This window comes from Barbatula barbatula (assembly GCF_947034865.1).
Source record: "Barbatula barbatula genome assembly, chromosome: 10".
Taxonomy (NCBI): domain Eukaryota; kingdom Metazoa; phylum Chordata; class Actinopteri; order Cypriniformes; family Nemacheilidae; genus Barbatula; species Barbatula barbatula.
In genome coordinates this window covers 12,818,734-12,838,359 of record NC_136773.1, presented here as the reverse complement: position 1 = coordinate 12,838,359, position 19,626 = coordinate 12,818,734, and the positions used below count along the sequence as shown (strand labels likewise).

General features: G+C 43.0%; 1 protein-coding gene across 1 annotated transcript; it reads right to left on the bottom strand.

The window, feature by feature from the left end:
• Window positions 1–15,073: 15,073 nt before the first annotated feature.
• On the bottom strand, window positions 15,074–18,543 carry LOC306899592 (extracellular calcium-sensing receptor-like; the record flags this gene model as incomplete). The annotated part of the gene is given in 7 exon segments (XM_079465956.1): window positions 15,074–15,987; window positions 16,142–16,265; window positions 16,809–17,036; window positions 17,130–17,626; window positions 17,629–17,884; window positions 17,961–18,249; window positions 18,341–18,543. Coding segments are annotated over 7 exon segments (2,511 nt in total).
• Between the last annotated feature and the right edge of the window lie 1,083 nt (window positions 18,544–19,626).

Sequence of the window (19,626 nt, the reverse complement as noted above, 5' to 3'; positions counted from 1 at the left end):
CGCCGTTAAACATTTGGACAGTTTTCTCTGCCTCAACGGTGAAAATGTAAATGATTCAGAATTGACAAACGACATAACAGAGTGCGTGGTCAGGACCGTTAACTGATGACCCATCACAATGTGTGATGTCTTTTCAATAATCTTTGCCAATCCTGCAGTGAACCTGGCACAAGCCGGCTGGCGTTGTTCAATGGTGTCCATTAGGACACTGACATACATGAGCACACGTCTAGCACTAGACTGTTTCTGAAAGAGTACTCCATGTGCGCTATTCCCTGTTTCAGAAACGTCTAGGAAAAATGCCTTGTTGTAATCAGGGCTATGCAGATATGCTGCATGTGACAGCTCTCCTTTCAATTTAATGAATGCGGTTTCTGCTTCAGGGGTCCATGTTAACTTCGCCTGCACATTTCTCATGCCTTGTTCCTTGACCATGTCTCGTAATGGCTTGGTGACCGCTACATACATAGGGATATAATTTCTGCTGAAACCTGTCAATCCCAGAAAGGAAAGCATGTCCTTCACATTGTGTGGCTTTGGGTATGACAAAATGCCATCACGTTGGCGATCAGACAATGTTGTGCCTTGGCCTGTGATTAAACGGCCCATGAAAGTAACAGATGGCCTGCTGACCTGCAGTTTTTCTTTACTAACCTTGAACCCAGACGCATGCAGCTGTCTCAGAATGGCGCCCGTTGCTTTTAAGCAATCTTCGTTGGTTACGGCTGCTAGCAAAAGATCATCAACATACATTATTAGAACGCAATCTACAGGCAACACACAATTTATCAGCTGATTTTTTAGGACCTGATTGAATATCCCTGGCGATAAAATAAAGCCCTGTGGAAGTCTGTTATAAGAATATTGACATTTTCGGTAAGTGAAAGTCAGGCATGATTTACATTCTTCTGAGATTGGTATACAGAAAAAAGCGTTGGCCAAATCAATGCATGTGAACCATTGGTGAGCTGGGGTCAAATTTGAGATGGCAGTATATGGGTTTGGTACGGCCATTGTTGGTGTTGTCACCAGGCTGTTTACTCGACGCAGATCATGGACTAATCTATATTTGTTTGTGCCTGGTTTTTTTACAGGAAAAATCGGGGTGTTCCATGGCGATCGCCATGGAATAATGACACCTTTCTCCACTAAACCTTGAACAGTGGGCGCAATGCCTTCCTCTGCCTCCCTTTTGTTAGGATATTGTGGGACCCAAACTGGTTCTGTCGATTTTAACTGAAATTTGACTGGCTCAATGTTACAGAGGCCAACGTCCGTTGGACCTTGTGACCAGAGGTCGTCCGGCTGGCTGTTAATTAACTGCTCAGCTCCGGGACCGTCTGTCAGTTCGCGACCATGGCTTCTTGTAATTTCGAGGTGAGTCAATTGGCCCCTATCGGCCGTTTTTTGTGGTACCCAATATGAATCTGTCATACGCGAATGCAAAACCCCAACAATGCCAGAGGGCTCCCAATCGGTCACCAAGCGCAACCTTTTTGTCATAGCTCCTAACTCTCGAGCTTCATGGCCTGGATGCAGTGCCATAGAAATGTGAGGTTCAGCTGTGTCTGCCATTTCATACCATATCTGTTGTTCTGGTGTCAGTGTAACTGGAACTACTACACCCTCTTGTCCTACATATAGACCCTCCCCTGTGAGTGTCCACATTTGGCCCTCAATTTCATGGAACATTTCCTGGTATGTGACAGTGTCATTCCGGTCATAAAATAGTGTACAATGCAGGGGGTCGATGGGAGGCAAATAGACAGCTAAGTCTTTGATCCAGGGCCCCTGACTCTTATACAGTGCTCTGGCTCCTGATTGTGAATTATCTAGTTCCACCCAATATATGTCTGCCATCTCTTGCAAGGGTCCTCCCAGCAAAACCTGCTGGTGGCCCTCTCTACTGTGTGCCTGTGAACAGTTGACTTTAGTGCCGTCCGGGAACGTGACTGTGACACCTTCTGGTGAGCATAAAATATTTGCACCCAATTTAATCAACAGATCTCTGCCCAATAGGGGAACAGGTGCTTTTGTGGAAAACAGAAATGAGTGTGACAGGGACTGATTTGCCACTTTCGTGGTAAGAGGAACAGTAAGATGCCAGTGTTCTAACCCTCCAGAGAATCCCATAACTCCAACAGTCTTATCACTTAGATCTTTGTCAGTGATTGTGCCCCTCGTTACTGTGGAGTATGTTGCTCCGGTATCTACCAAAGCTGTTAGTGGCCTGTTGTTGACCACTAAAATCATGTAAGGCTCAGCCAAACCTCGCATGATTGTTCTCTGTTGGCCCCTTCAACAATCCGCATCTACCCCCTGGCCCCAAGTCGGGTTCAAGGGCGCCTGAATCGAGTGGGGATGTGGGCATTGTTGCTCCGGGTATTTTGGAGTTTGTGGTCCTCTGCCACGACCACTGGGCCCACCTCTATGAGGATCCCATCCCCCCGCAGGTGGTCCCATATACTGGCTGTCCCCTGTCATGGGACAATGTCTCCTCCAATGATCAGTCCCCCCACACTGATGACATGCATCCCTGTAGCGCACCCCTCCCCCACTCGGCTTCCCCCTAGCCCATCCGCTATTGCCCCGTGGCCTATACCCTCCCCATGGTTTTATTAATTGGAAATTAGGGACATGTCCTCCCTGAGCATAGCCAAAAGTTTCGGGTGTGACTATGGGAAAAGGTGGGGTCTTCACCCCGGGCTGCCCGTCAAAGCCGCTGCTCACAGGACGTTGTGACATTTGTTTTGATTTTTTGGTATCTGACTTAGCCATTTCTAATTGTAGTTTTAACAATTGTTGCTTTGTCTTTTCTAATTCCTCCTGTTCTTTATCCTGCTTATCGACTGATCTGTCAATATGGAACACTAGATGTCTTTCCCACATTTCGTTGCTGGCAACTGGAGTGTCAGGATTACATTCCATTGCCTGCTTGACACCATTGGGGGCCCCTGCCATTACGGCAGTTCTAAATATATTACGCGTAATTGGATTATTTAGACTATTTTCTTCTACCATCTGCTCCCATTCAGCTGCGCATCTAAAATAGTAACTCGCTCCAGTCTCACCAGGCTTAATGCGGAACTTAATGTTTTGGTATACGGTTGGGGGTGTTGGAAATTTTTCTCTGAGGGCCCTGGCGATCGCTGTACTGACAGTGGTATACCGTGCGTCATTGGGTTCGTCTTCAATGTTTGCATCCTTCTCAAACTCTGCCATCTGCGAAACAGTAAAAACTTGGCCTAAAAGGCATCTTATGTCTCCTACCGCCAAGGTGGTGCCGTGGCACAATGCCATCAACTTTATGAGCCATCTGCCTCCACCAGATGTAATGGGGGGCAATTTTGCCAGCACAGCTGTCATGTCACTATGGCTCCAGGGCTGGTACTTTGGTACCCCTCGGTTGCCCTGTAACAGAGGCATGTTAGTTGCCCCTCCTGACATTAGTTGGGCGTTTGGCACATTAACATTCCTTTCATCATACTCACTACCTGGGCGACACATACTGTCCCATTGTCTCTCTTGAGGGGGAGTGAATTGACAGGCTGGAGTGGATTGACAGGCTCTGGTACGACTCCTAGTACCCTGTGACACTGGGGTAGACATCATAGTTCCTTTAATAACTACGTCCCTACATACCTGCAGTGGCCCTCCATCCTCACTGTTATTACATGCTTCCTGTCCCTTGGTGTCTCTGCCTTCCTCCTCATTGTGCACTACTTGTGCTCTTTGGTTTGTTATGCTATCCTTTCTTTGTAAGGTTTCCTGTCTATTTACCATTAGTTCTAATTGTGCTGTCAACACGTTTATTTGATCCTTTAAAACATCTAGATCTGGCATGTCTACCTCCACCATCGAATCTCTCACATTCACTTGCACTTGCTGTGAAGCTGGTATGTAGGGCGGGGGCAACAGCTTATTCAAATCAGGATATAAGGGGGCGGTCTCAGTATGACGCGAGATACTGGCTCCTGCACTTCCTGACTCTCTCACCATTTCTTTCTCTAACTCCTTCGACTGCACATGTCCTGTGCCCCCCCTAGGGGAACTCAAAGCAATTGCAGTCAGAGCAATGCGTGTCCAAAGACGTAATTCTTTTCTCAATCTCTCTTCCTCCTTTTTATGCTTATTTTTATCTAACCACTTCACATCTTTTCCTCCTTCTACATGTTTGTTTAAACTTGCATGCGCTTTTTCCTCCATTTCCCTGATTTTTGGAGTGATCTTAATCAACACTTTCTCAGATTCCTTCCACACATTCTCCATGCAAATTTGACTCCATTTTTTTTTCCAGATTTTCCTGTCCTTCTTACGAGTTTTCGGCTCTGATTGGGCCATTAGCATATCAACAATCTTTTCCCACTGCATAGCTACAGGGGAACAGCCATACTCCGCACATTTCCTCTCAAAATCAGACATTTTACACAACAATGGTACAGTATACAATACACAATATGCACAGTTTAATCGGCTTTTAGTGTACCTTTATAAATAAAACTCGTGACGCGGCCTTTCACCGGTCTTGTTAACGTAAATAAACCGTGACGGGCCTTTCACCGCGTCTTGTTAACGTAAATAAAACTCGTGACGGGCCTTTCACCGCGTCTTGTTAACGTAAATAAAACTCGTGACGGGCCTTTCACCGCGTCTTGTTAACGTAAATAAAACTCGTGACGGGCCTTTCACCGCGTCTTGTTAACGTAAATAAACCGTGACGGGCCTTTCACCGCGTCTTGTTAACGTAAATAAAACTCGTGACGGGCCTTTCACGCGTCTTGTTAACGTAAATAAAACTCGTGACGGGCCTTTCACGCGTCTTGTTAACGTAAATAAAACTCGTGACGGGCCTTTCACCGCGTCTTGTTAGCGTAAATAAAACTCGTGACGGGCCTTTCACCGCGTCTTGTTAATGTAAATAAACCGTGACGGGCCTTTCATTCTGATCAACAAATATCAATGATTTTTAATTTCTTAACAATGGAACAGATATACTTCAAACTCAACACATAAATTTGGAATATCCAATCTGCAGAAGTTCGTTTAAACAGGTCTCTGCTCACCTCTGGTTTTGCTGTCGACAGTGTGTTGAATTAAAAGTTGTCTCGTCCCGATTTTCGGTCAATCCCCGAGTATGGTTCTCTTTAGATGCCTTTTTCTCCAATCGCGTCCGGGGTCACTATCTGATGAACATTAAAACAATGTTCTGCGCGTTCAAAAATTGGAGAGAGGCCAGTTCAGAAAACGTTGAAATTTATTGATCAGAAGTCTCAAACAAACAGCTGTTTCGGTGGATCCTCAGACACACAAACTTTCTCACAAAGGGTCGACCACCAGAAACAGCTTTACAGCTATTTATGTATTTTTCGTCGGGTCTGTTCTCCATGGCGGGGTCCAATCAGATCGTCTTCCCTTTGTCTGCATTCCAGCCAATCAGCTCACTGCCTTGTTTTTCAAACCACCATCCATCTGTAACAAATTATAGAGGCCCAACACGCTCTGTGCGTAACCTGATCTTAACACACACACATACCCATTTCCTGTGGACAACCACAGTATCAGCTGAATTCTTGGGTAACCCAACTAACACACTGGTTATATTTTCAACATATTATGCATAGTTAGTAATCAATAATGAAATCATATTAAATGTAAAGGCACGTTTAAACCACAATAAGATCCTTGAGTGTACACATTTCTTCCCCAAAAATAAGATGTGGTTATTGTTACACATTCACACATAAGCAGATCCTGCAACCCCCCACTAACTGACCACATTCCATCTCTGGCAACATCTAGCAACTGTAGAACTCTCAGCTTCAAGCTTTTGTTCACAATCATGTCATGTAGGAAAATACATCTGATTTAAACAACATCAATCATCCATTTTTATATCGATCCATATATTGATCTTAATTCCCACAACATGTAACCGGTCCCACTCGCGCGGTCTTCAAGAACGACGTCGATCCGAATGGGAGACGGGCGCTCTAACGATGAGCCTAAAGACCGCAGTCCCTAGCATCTCTGTTGGTCGGGGAATTAGGCTTACACACTACACAACTCTTCACTAGCTGGCCTCCGTTACACATAGCTGGAGCAGGGGCAAGCATGGCCAGTTTTTTGTCTTCTACAGCCACAGTGCTCGGTTCTCATATCCTCATAACTTTCAAGGCCAGTTTATTAAATATATCAAACATTTCCCAGTCAGGCATCCTACTGACAAGAGCATTTAAACTTACCGGACTGAATGATGTTTTTATATTTCATTTTCAGCTGCTGCCATGTTCTTATTGCAGAAGGATTGCACATGACAAAAATCGTAGGATTGAACTCATTAAAACCAGCTGTTCTGAAACCGAAAACTCAGAGTAGCGATTATCTGAGTAAATCAACTCAAAGTTCATATTTTAACTCAGTGTTGCTTGAACCTCCTTATTGAAACTGGTCCCAGGTCCATGATTGTTTTGTTGATCATTCTGTTATATATTGCATTCATACAGCAGAATATGTTGCCTAAATGGCCAAGTTTACACACAAAGCTACTTAACAAAGTCACCTACGATTTTAGAAAAAAACTAACTGACGCCTGTAAATATTTCGACATTGTGAGGTAATCAAACTGGGTAAATATGCTGGCATGTAATATTAAATTTAAAATTGTAATCAACAAGTGTTACTGTATTTACGTTGTTACTTCCTTGGCCTTGTCAGTGGGTGAGGTCACATCACTAAACTGTCTGAAGAAGTAAGGTGTCGTGGACCATCATAAAATTTGTAAGTGCATTACACATTTAATGAACAAAGAAAAAAAACTATAATTTTTTATTTAAGAAACGCAAGAACACCTAAAAAGAGTAACATGATCAGACATGATAATGAATATAGATATATGATGTATGATAAATAACCGTTTTCTCTCTTATTAAGGCATCAACGTGGTCAAAAGACCATTGTTCTGTCCGAAGTGTAGTTTGTGGAAGATGCAATGATGAAATTAATTTGAATTGTCAATGTTGTATTTTAAGCATATAGGCCTACGCAATGTTCAGATGATGGTACTGTAGCACTGTTTAAAGTTTTTAATATTGTTGTTATTTACCATGGAAAAATACTGTAACAGAAGAAAATAAAGAGGGAAAAATACAAATGATTTTCTCTAATGACTTTTTGTGTGACATATAACATACATATCATGAACTACATATAAAATTATCTGTAAGCATAATCAAAATCAAAATGGTCCATCACAGGTCCATTTTTTCAAATAACGGTCAAAACATGTTCTTTCAAATAACGGTCAACACATGTTCTTTCAATTTACAGTCAAACAATGCTTTATGAAGTAATGGTGTCAACATGTTATTTATATGTACATTCAAACCATGTTAAGTTAAACAATTGCTACACCATGTTTTTATATTTACAGTTAAAACATGTTTTATTTAATAAGGGTTTAAACATTTTGCATGAACTTACAGTCAAATAATGCCATTACATTTCATGGTCTATGCATGTATTTGCAATTATACAGACAAAATATGTTATCTCCGATTACGTTTTAAACATTTTATAGTACTGTATGGTCAATGTTCTTTTTTCATGTTGCTGTGTAAACATGTTACTTCAGTTCATGGGGTTTTACCGTTATTTTCATTAATGGCAAACGTTTGGCACCCTGTGCTGCCATGCATTTGCTCGTTTTTTTAAGTGTTTTTTTTACAGTGTACGCATTATACTTGCGTTTAAGAAGCGCTGCCTAATCAGACGCAACAAACTCACACACAACAATGCAATGAGCGAACAAGTTTATGTTTTTTTCCACATTAATTCCTTTCTTCTTCATCTCATGTGCTGAAACCGTATCACTGAAAGATCCATTAAAGTCGTCAAAAACACGAATGAGATCATCAGAGTTTAAAGCTGTGAACACAGTTTACATGTATGATCATCATTATAAAAATGTAATTCTGCATGTAAAATAAAAAAAGTAGGTCTATATTCAACAATGATGTTTGATGCTGATTGCCAAGTTCAATACCAGAGATTATATTTGAGCCCCAAACCTCAGATTTGTTGGGTCAACTATTTATTTTATGTTAATAAGACCGTTATGTAATTACCTGATTGTCACATGTTTAGAGACTTTTCCTCGATGATGCTGATTGAAAAGTTCAACACTTAAAATCCCTATCGAAAGTTTCCCTATCGATACTTCACTCGTACTGCGTAGCAGGACGCTATGTGGGAAAACTCCTTTTTCTCCGATGACTGAAGCATTTCAATAGTGCAGTGAAAACTGCCTGCTCATTGGTTGGAAAAAAGTAAAACTTTAAACCAATGGTAGCGGAGCTGCCGGACCAATGGCGATGGTACCCGCCAGAAAGGGCGGGGCTTACGGCTATATAAGCCGACGCATCGCTGTAGGGCCCTCAGATCTCTTCTCCTTCAGCAACGACTCTTCTTCGCTTCCCGAGACTGACTGACTTCACCGTCGAGAGAGCACCTGCAGCGGATTCGACCTCCTGCTCAGCGGCTTCGTTTAGTGGCTTCGCTTCCGGTGGATTCTGTTGGCGGCTTCGCTAGCGAGCGGTTTTCGCTACTCAGCAACAGTCTTTTCCCTGCCGCTATCCGGCGACGCTAAGAGCAATTTCTCCCGGCGTTGTTTCAAATGATGTGTCGTCCCTGTCACTCGTGTGGGGTCTTCCTGCACGCCGCTGACGGGCACGACGAGTGCGTCTCATGCTTGGGTCTCTCCCACGCTGAGGACGCGCTCAAAAAGACGGAATGCTCTCACTGCGAGAGTATGAGTCGCTCCTCTCTGCGCTCGCGGATAACTTTCTTTTCAGAAAGTGACTCCGCCCCTCGATCCCCCGGCCTCTGCCCGCACAGGCCACTGTGCGAATGAAGCAGTGGGGTAGAGGAACTAAGCGCTCGGGGAAGCGCAAGCTCACGTTCGCTTGGCATGCCTCGCCTTCTCCAGAGAGAAAGCTTTCCCTGGTTTGCTTCACCCGAACAGATCAGCATCCACTGGCGGCCTGGCGAGCCATCCCCGGTGTGTCAGATTGGGTTCTGGGTATAATATCTCGAGGATATTCACTCCAGTTTGCTCGTCGACCCCCGCGCTTCTGCAGGGTCGTCCCCACCCGAGTACAGAACTCAAATTCACACGTTCTGCGCACGGAGTTGAGGAACTTACTTGACAAAGGAGCCATAGAAATGGTTTCTCCAGACCAAATCGAGTCAGGCTTCTACAGCCGATACTTCCTCGTACCAAAGAAGGACGGCGGCCTCCGCCCCATCCTCGATCTCAGACATCTGAATCGCACCCTTATGAAACGGCGCTTCAGAATGATCACGATGAAGCAGATCCTATCGCAAATATGCCCAGAGGACTGGTTCTTCTCTCTGGATCTGGAAGACGCATACTTCCACATCCAGATAGCCCCCCGTCACAGACGATTCTTGAGATTCGCCTATGAGGGGGTTGCATATCAGTACATGGTCGTTCCATTCGGACTCTCTCTAGCTCCCCGCACTGTCACAAAGTGCATGGATGCGGCTCTTTCCCCTCTCAGACAGAAGGGAATCCGCATTCTGAACTACCTCGACGACTGGCTTTGAAATTTGAAATGCCTGGGCCTCAGGATCAACCTTGCCAAGAGTGCACTGTCCCCCAGCCAACGTATATCATTCCTGGGGGCAGTCTTCGACTCAAATCGAATGACTGCCAGAATATCGCCAGAGCGAGCTCTGGCTATTCGACGGCTTGCGGCCTCATTCACACCCGGGGTTTCACGCCCCCTCAGGGGATTTTCAGAAAATGCTGGGCCTTATGGCCTCTGCATCTCAGGTGCTGAGTCTGGGCATCCTCCGGATGCACCCCCTCCAGTACTGGCTGAAGCCGAGAGTTCCTCCACACGCTTGGCGTTTTGGTGAACCAAGCCTGCGTAACTGCCCTAGCCTCGTGGAAAGATCCCCTTTGGCTAGAGCAGGATATGCCCCTGGGCTCCACGTGCAGCCGGAAAAAGGTCACGGCAGACACCTCCAACACGGGTTGGGGGGCTCTGTGCAACGGCGAACCTGCCTTCGGCCACTGGTCGAACCAGGAAAGAAGCCTCCACATCAACTACCTGGAAATGAAGGCAGTATGGTTGGCTCTTCGCTAACTTCCTGCCGGCGCTAAAGGATCGCCACGTCTTAGTCTTATTAACAGCATGACGGTGGTATCTTACATAAATCACCAGGGAGGCCTCTCCTCAAGACGCCTGTTTTCCCTGGTATTACGCCTCTTGAAATGGGCCCAGTCCAATCTGTGCTCACTAAGGGCAACTCACGTTACAGGCAGACTGAACCGGGGGGCAGATATGCTATCTCGGAGCAACGTTCCTTCGGACGAAGGGCCGCTCCACCCCATGTCGGTTCAGAGAATCTGGCAAATCTTCGGCAAGGCAGAAGTCAACCTTTTCGCCTCAGAAGACAATACTCATTGCCCAACGTACTTTTCGAAGGGCAGGGACGCCTTGGCCCACACTTGGCCCAACCGGCTCCTCTATGCTTTTCCCACGATCGCTCTCTTATAGCAGACGATCAGGAGGATCAGGGATCAAGCGCACCGAGTGCTATTGGTAGCCCCTTTGTGGAAGAACCAGCCTTGGGTCGCAGATCTCTCTCAGCTGCTAGTAGCAGCCCCGTGGCCCATTACCCTGAGGCAGGACCTCCTCTCTCAGGCAGGGAACACGATATGCCCCCCCCCAGCCAGAGATGTGGGCTCTACACCTTTGGCCTCTCGACGAGAGCCTACGGACCTCCCCGAGGGCGTTCTGAACACCATATCCCAGGCTAGAGCCCCGTCCACTAGACATCTCTATGCCCTCAAATGGTCTGTCTTCGCCTCCTGGTGTACACCACGCGGCGCTGACCCGGTGTCCTGTGACATATCGCTGATACTGTCATTCTTGCAAGAGTTGTTAGATAACGGCCGCGCCCCTTCCACGCTCAAAGTCTATGTGGCAGCCATTTCAGCCTCACATACCCACATCGAGGGAAAATGAGTGGGCAAAAACGACCTCATCGTTCGTTTTTTGAAGGGCTCCAGACGGCTACACCCCCCTCGCCCTCTTACAGTTCCCACTTGGGATCCCACTCTAAAGAGCCCTCCCTTTGAGCCTCTGCTATCTGTGGACCTCAGTTCCTTAATGCTCAAGACCGCTCTGCTTCTCGCTTTAGCATCGGTGAAGCGTGTGGGCGACCTACAGGCTCTCTCTGTGAGCCCATCCTGTCTTGAATTTGGGCCTAACGACGCCAAGGTCGTCCTCAAACCAAGGCATGGCTATGTACCTAAGGTGCTCTCTACTCCGTTCAGAGCACAGGTTATTACGCTCTCTGCTCTCCCCTCCTCCGAGCGGGACCCAGAGCCTAACCTGCTTTGCCCAGTCAGAGCATTAAAAATCTACATTGAGCGCTCCACCCCATTCAGACGGTCGGAACAACTCTTTGTGTGCTTCAGTGACCACACCAGAGGGTCTTCGGTCTCGAAACATAGACTGTCAAAATGTATAGTCGAGGCTATATCGCTGGAGTACTCTTCCTTGGGCCTTCAATGTCCCACGAGAGTTAGAGCCCATTCTACTAGAGGCATTGCCTCTTTCTGGGCCTGGTCTAGCGGTGTCTCTATAGAGGATATCTTTGCGACGGCCTGCTGGGCTTCGCCGTCCACTTTTACAAGATTCTACAGTCTGGACATCCCGGCCCTTCAGGCCCGGGTCCTTTCTGCTTTGGATTAGGCTGCTGAGCCCTGGCTCTATAGCCACACCAGCACCTAATATTTTTTGGGACGATTAACCGGACTAGGCCACCTTCTAGCTTGACCTTCTCCGCCTTCTCAGGGACTCCCTGTTCTACCCCGTCTACAAGCCAAGGCTCCGAGACTAACTGTGTTTTCGTTCCATCTGTAGCACGCCGTGATTATACTGGTTCCCCATAGCGTCCTGCTATGCAGTACAAGTGAAGTATCGATAGGGAACGTACTCGATTACGTAACCTCGGTTCCCTGAGATACGGGAACGAGTACTGCGTTCCTTGCCGTGCTACGAGCTGCATTATTGTCACTTCAGTCGAAGTAACCTGAGGACCCTACGGCGAAGCGTCGGCTTATATAGCCGTAAGCCCCGCCCTTTCTGGCGGGTACCATCGCCATTGGTCCGGCAGCTCCGCTACCATTGGTTTAAAGTTTTACTTTTTTCCAACCAATGAGCGTGCAGTTTTCACTGCGCTATTGAATTGAATTACAAAAAAAGTCAGCAGATTCCGTCTGGCCCTGGCTATCGCCTATATGTCTGAGTATCGTCGATACACGATAGTGGTGTCAAACGAAAAGCCCTATGGTCTAGTCTGCTGTGTTTTTTTATTATAATTTTTTGTATACCGCGTACAGCATTGCAGTTTTGTAAATGGGACATAGGAGGGCATTACACCGAGTGATGCAGATCTTAATAATAGGGGAAATGATGGTAATAAGGGAAAAGACAGTGGAAAAGGTTTTACCACGAGTCAAACCCCAAAAGACAACGGAGGCGGATGGAATAAAGGGAAATGTACTGAGAGAATGTGCAACACAGCTTAAGTGAGTGTTGACAGCTTTTTCAGTTGCCGTTTGACTGTAATGTTGTTCCTCAGGCCTGGAAAGAAAGTACCATCATTCCACTGCCAAAAAAAGTAATATGCTAAGGACCAGTGGCTCTCTTCGCTCTCTCAACGGAGGCAGTCGCATTTTTTTTGCTCCCGTCCTCCCCTTTTTTCCTGCTGATCTCGTGTCTTGTCTCGTATCATCTATTGAGATATTATCTCTGCACTGCTCTACAACTGAAATTATGGATCTGATGAACTGGTCTCTCAACGCTATTGACACTGATCTTCTCGATGACAAAAACTTGGGTTCGGGGGAACCTGTCTGCCCTGACGGAACGTTCGCAGCTGGCTACACGATGGACGCCTGGGAGGGATGGCGGATCGTGTGTCTGGCTCCTCTTTCCGTGGAGGACATTGAAGATATCTACCTATTCGGAACCATGATAACAGGTATTATGCTGATTGGATTAGGCTGTGCCCTTAGTTATCGAGAAATTAAGAAAACGGTAACAGCTCTCAAAAGTCTCACACGGCTGCCCGTTATGATGGAAGTCGTGGGAAGAGCGGTCGGCTATGGAAATGAGACTAATTACCACAATATGGATTCTATCACGGAGAAGCTCACGACTTTGCAAAGGAAAATTGATATTGTTGGAGACCAAAATGGACAAAGAGAGTAGCCGTGGAAATGGAATGCGGTTGCTCGCCCCAAGACTAAACAATCAATCTTATCTTTTTCGACACCCCCGTATCAGCCTTGGCCAAGGCTGGTGCTGGAATTCAACCCTGAGTGGAGCAGTACGGAGAGACGCTCTTGTCCCTCCCCCATTCTACTGAAACACCTGCACAGACTATCACACACACACAAACATAGGCCGCACTCGAGGGCGGTCACCCATTCCCAGATCCATCGCCTCCGTCGCTTTGACCCGCCAGCCTGACAAGCGGGTCTGTATACGGCGCCACCATGGCAGCAGGATCAGATGGCTGCTTGTCGGAACTGGATTACTTATCCCTGTTGCAAGTCTTGTCTATGGTGTATTGTGTACATGTTTTTCTCCTCACCTCCCCCATGTTATGCTTTATCTTCTTCTAAAAATTAATTTCCTTGAACTGTACTTGTATGTGTGTAATGACAATAAATTCAATCCAATCCAATCCAATCCTCTTACTGTACATCTATGCTTTGTAAGTGCATGGAGAGAGTAGTTTGTTAAATTGTCTGGGATTTGTAAAATTATAGAAATGTGTTACTTTGTGAACCTTTGCTAGTTCATGGAGAGGAAGTTGAATAGGAGGTATCTTTTAAACATTTATTTACAGAGATTGATGCACAATTTAAATTTGATAAGCATTCAGATAAGGTTTTTAAAAAGGCTCATCAACGTTTTAACATTGAAAAGAACATTTTTAAAGTGAGGTGACCTATTTGTCAGATATGGTGACCCATACTCAAAATGTGACCTCTGGATTTAACCCATCCAGTGATTAGTGAACACACACCACACCAAAAGTCGTGAACACACGTACACCCGGAGCAGTGGGCAGCTATCACTGCAGCGACTGGGGAGCAAGTAGGGGTAAGGTGCCTTGCTCAAGGGCAACTCAGTCGTTACCTGCCAGCCCTGAGAATCGAGCCGGCAAAATTATGGTCATGATTCCGACTCTCTAACCATTAGCCCATTAGCCCCCCATTGACGTTATGTAATAGTCACGTATTTTGGCTAGCTGGGTATAAGGCATCAGTCTGCATCAGTTCAGCAGATTATTATATTGTGAACATACCAAGTGGTAGAAGATCCCAAGGGCAATAATATTGAGTTGAATAATGAGGGTGTTTATTTTAGTAAAGGTGTAGACATTTATTTTTTAAATTGATTAAGATTTTTGTACAGTTTAACTACACAGGTATGGTATAACTCTAGCAAAATAATATGAATATAGTATAAAACCATGTTAATTTAAATGAAATGCATTGGTAAAGCTTTCAAATTAAAAGGTTTTCACACGTGATCTCTGAGGTTAATGAAAATGCAGTCGGCATCACATTAGGGGGAGTTTAAATCTATCAGTTTGAATGTGCTTTTGTAAAAACTTTGTTAATAAATAGTAAAATACAAAATACCTACACTCTAGACACCAAAACATATATAACCTATATATACTTACAAAAATTTTAAAACCAAAAAACGAATAGCCTGTAAACATTTGAGTTTCCTGTGCGGTGTATATATATATGTGTGATTATAGAGCCTGCCGATCAACATTAGAGTGCCACCTTCAGGCTGAATTATGCATGGATTCAAAAGTGTTCTGCATGTGTTCAGATATTTGAATGGAAAACTTAAGCTAGTATTAGCCTAAAGGCAAAACACTTATTTGTTAACTGTTCTAACTGTTATAAAATATAAATAAATAAAATGACTTTATATTTTAATAAACTTTAATATGATTTAGACTGTGTTTTTGCCATCAAATGTTGCTTTGTATTTTGTTCAGGTTTAAACAAGATAACGTAACATTTAGGTGCAAATATGCAGAATAATAAACCAAAGCTTGAAGCTAAAATGGCAAATATCTCCACAGCCACAGTAAATTTTCCAGGAGAACTGACATAAGCTGGAATAAATGTGATCCACACAGCACAGAATATGAGCATACTGAATGTGATGAATTTAGCTTCATTGAAGTTATCAGGTAGCGTCCGAGCCAGAAAAGCCAGAATGAAGCACAAGACAGCCAGTAGACCAATATAACCCAACACAGCCCAGAAACCAACAGTAGATCCCAGACTGCACTCAAGAATGATCTTCTCTTTATAATATTTCATATTTTTATAGGGAAAAGGAGGAGATATTGTTAGCCAAAGCACACAGATAAGAACCTGTGTAAATGTAAATGAAAGAACACTGAGTCTCTGTTGAAGAGGCCCAAACCATTTCATGACATTACTTCCTGGAAGTGTGGCCTTGAAGGCCATTAACACAACTAATGTTTTCCCCAGAACACAAGAGATACAGAGGACAAAAGTGATCCCAAACGCTGTGTGACGTAACATACAGGACCACTCAGTGGGACGACCAATGAAAGTAAGTGAACAGAGAAAACACAGAGTCAATGAGAAGAGCAGCAGGAAGCTCAGCTCTGAGTTGTTGGCTTTTACTATGGGGGTGTCCTTCTTACTGTAAAATAGAACTGTGACCAGTACAGTTATTCCTACTCCAAACAGTGAGAAAAAGACCAGCACTATACCCATAACTTCTGTGAATGACAGAAACTCTACAGACTTTAAAACACATTTATTTCTCTCAGCATTAGACCAGAATTCCCCTGGACACTGCATGCAGTTATTTGAATCTGAAAAGAAAGTTGTGATCACTATAGTTAGAGACATAGGGGAAAAAAGTATCAACTCCATTGATAGGAAACTGCATCCTGAACAGTAGAAGGAAAACACAAAAAGAACAACTAACCAGTGTTCCTTGAATATTTGATTTGGTCTGAAATGTACCTGTCTCATTACTCATTTCTCCATCTGCACATGGAATACAGTCATAACAGCAGACAGGTCTTCCTTTCTGTACAGCCTTCCTAGTGCCTGGAGGACAACTCTCACTGCACACAGACTTTGGCTTCTACATGAAAAACAAATGAACAACATTGTTAATGAAATTATATTTTATTTTATTTTATTTTATTTTATTTTATTTTATTTTATTTTATTTTATTTTATTATTTTATTTTATTATTTTATTTTATTTTATTTTATTTTATTTTATTTTATTTTATTTTATTTTATTTTATTTTATTTTATTTTATTATTTTATTTTATTTTATTTTATTTTATTTTATTTTATTTTATTTTATTTTATTTTATTTTATTTTATTATTTTATTTTATTTTATTTTATTTTATTTTATTTTATTTTATTTTATTTTATTTTATTATTTTATTTTATTTTATTATTTTATTTTGTTTTTTATTTTATTTTATTTTGTTTTTTATTTTATTTTATTTTATTTTTTTAACATGCATAAAATGTATATCCTAATTGCTTTTTCATTGTTGTTTAGGAGTTGATGTCACGTCAGCTGTCAAATATTTTTCACCCAATATAAGTATGTATTATTTTTATTTTAACTAAAACTCTGTAAGACAATCAGGCTATTGTCATTTACCTCCAGCTGTCCTCCAGCCCAGATGATGTTTTCAGTGTTAAGCACAAAGCGCTGGTCAGGGGGCAGTGAGGCATCATAGTAACCGACTGCTTTAAACTGGAATGATCCATCAGAGTCCTGCTGCCAGTTCACAATTTCATACTGGGCTACTACAGCACCAGTGCTGTCAAACCACACACGATCTCCAAACTTTACAGTGAAATTGACTTTTTTAAGAGCCTCAACTACCTTAAAGCACAGATTTGGAAATGATCATTGTGGTTATTTAACACAAATAAAATGGGGATGCCTTCCTCTCCCATACATTTACAGTTTGTTTACCTGCTGTGGTTGTATTGTCAGGGCCTTTGCACAAACTTCATGTTCTTTGCACTTGAGTAGACTGTGTAGAGCATAAGCCACAGCATAAACTGCTTTGTAGACATTACTTAAATATCTATGTTCAGGAACATCTTCATTGTAATTTCTCAGTACAAGCACATCTTGATATCGGCTGCAACTTAAATCAGCTTGATATGAATTCCCATATCTTTGTAAGCATGGTAAAGCTGTGTCCCAGAATGATTTAATAACATAATCTGAAAACCCTTCAATGTATTTGTTTCTCACTGCAAACCCCAGGGAACCTTTCATTACACGAAACGTGTTTGGAGTGATGTAATTCTTTGCAGTTGACCATCCTACGACCCCAATTATTTGAAGGTCTGTAATGTTCTGTTTACTTAGTTGGTCGATAAGTAATCCCATCTCAAAAAATGATACAAATGCAACAATCACCTTCGCTGTCCCTTGTTTCATTGTGTTTACCACTTTCTGGAGTTTTCAGCCTCTGTTCGATAGAATTTCACACTGTACTCTATGCAAATCCCCTCTTCCTGTGCGACATTCAGAAATGTGGCCATTCCATAGTTTCCATAGTCATTGTCACTGTTTACAGCTCCAACCCAAGACCAGCTTAAGTGTTTAACCAAGAGTGCAAGTGCTCTGCTCTGATGATAATCACTTGCAACAGTCCTGAAGAATGAGGGGAAATCTTTCCTATTACTGAGACATTCACATGAAGCTGAGTGACTTATCTGAAAATGAAAACACTGGAAATAGTAAAACATCAGTCCTGTATTTAATTAAACTTTTGCAGTTATTGCCTCTTACCACTGGAACTTTAAAGGGTCCTGTCGTTCTGGACAAAATCACTGTGGTGGCAGACTCTGTTTCTCCAATGATAGCATGTATAGGAGACTGTCCAATGCATATTTGACCTGCTGCAAACTCTTGTCCATTCATCACTGCCATAATTGCACTCATAGAAGACAGCCTTGAACCACATGTATCATATATTTTATAGCCAATAGAAACATTTGGGAGCAAAGTTTCATTTTTGTTAATCTCCTCAATTGCAAAAAGTATTATTTGAGCCAGTCTGAAATCTCTCACACTCAAACTGTAAAAACATTAAAGCATCGGGTTAAAACAGAAAATTTTTAAAACATTATCTCCTCTACATTTTGTGAATAATTTCCAGTATAACAAACCTGGAGCATGACAGAGGTTTAGGTTTCTGTGTAAACTCAAATGAATGCAATGTTTCTTTAGTGTGGACTGGCAAAACTGCTCCAATAGTTATGTCTCCATCCATAGACAGCAGCGGGTAGTTAGGGTCTCCCATCATTCGGCAAAGAGTGTCCTCTGCCTTAAGGTGATAGAAATGCAGGAGTGTGTATAGAAACAAATGCATCCCAAAGATTGAGTTCATCTGCAGCTGCAAAATGTAATGGACTCGATTCTGTAATGGCTGTTTTTATATAGTGTTAATATGCATGACCTCACAGGGTAAAGCATGAGCAAAGTCATGCAGGTTCATAAAAGATGTTTGTGTACCAATCATTTTCTACTTTATAAAGATTGATTAAGATGATTAATATATTAATGTAACATGCCCTCTAGAGATTAAAGCAGCTGCTCCTTGCTGTTTTGGCAATAGGCATTCACTGTTTAAACATTAGATGCTATTATAACTTCTAATAAAATGAATGCTTACATAAAAATGTAATCAATAGTTTAGATATTGCAGACATAGTGTTACAGTTAGTATATTAGTCATTATTACATTTCAGCACTAACTAGGTCTAATCATTATAAAGAAATGTGATTTTACATTCTGTCTTGGTTGTGTTTTATTTATTATTTTATTTGTTTTGTTTATGGGTGCCACATGCTCAATCATCACACGTGTGCCTCATTTTTCAATGATTTGACTTCAATGATTTTCACTGATCATTACCCACACCTGTCACTCATTTCTGTTTGCCCTATTTATGCATCTCTCCTCCATTCACTCGTTGTGACATATGAGGCTAATCTCATGGAGTACTGGGGCCTGTACAATGAATGTAGCTGAACAAACTCAGGGTAGTTGGATTAGTTTTGGGTTGACAAAACCAAACCAACGTGATCAAGCTTTGTTGGTACCATGAAGCAGCTCATGGAGTTTCTTTGTCAACTCAAGCTTTGATCCTGAAGCTAAGATTAGTTTGCAAGCGCGTGCACGTGCACATGAACGAGTGATGTCAGCATGGCCAAACCAATCGCATTATAAATGGATAAAGCGATTTCCACAATATGAACACAAACATGAATTGGACTGATATGTTTCTACTGTCTACGCAAGAGAGAAGTGTTTCAGAAACACTGCTGATTGCGTTAATGCGCAAGTTAAACGACTATATAGTACACACATTTACTGTAGTGCTGTAGGGCAAACAGGATCCGCAGGGTCCTCGGTGGAACTACAAGGGGTCCGTGTCCTTGCGGGCAACTT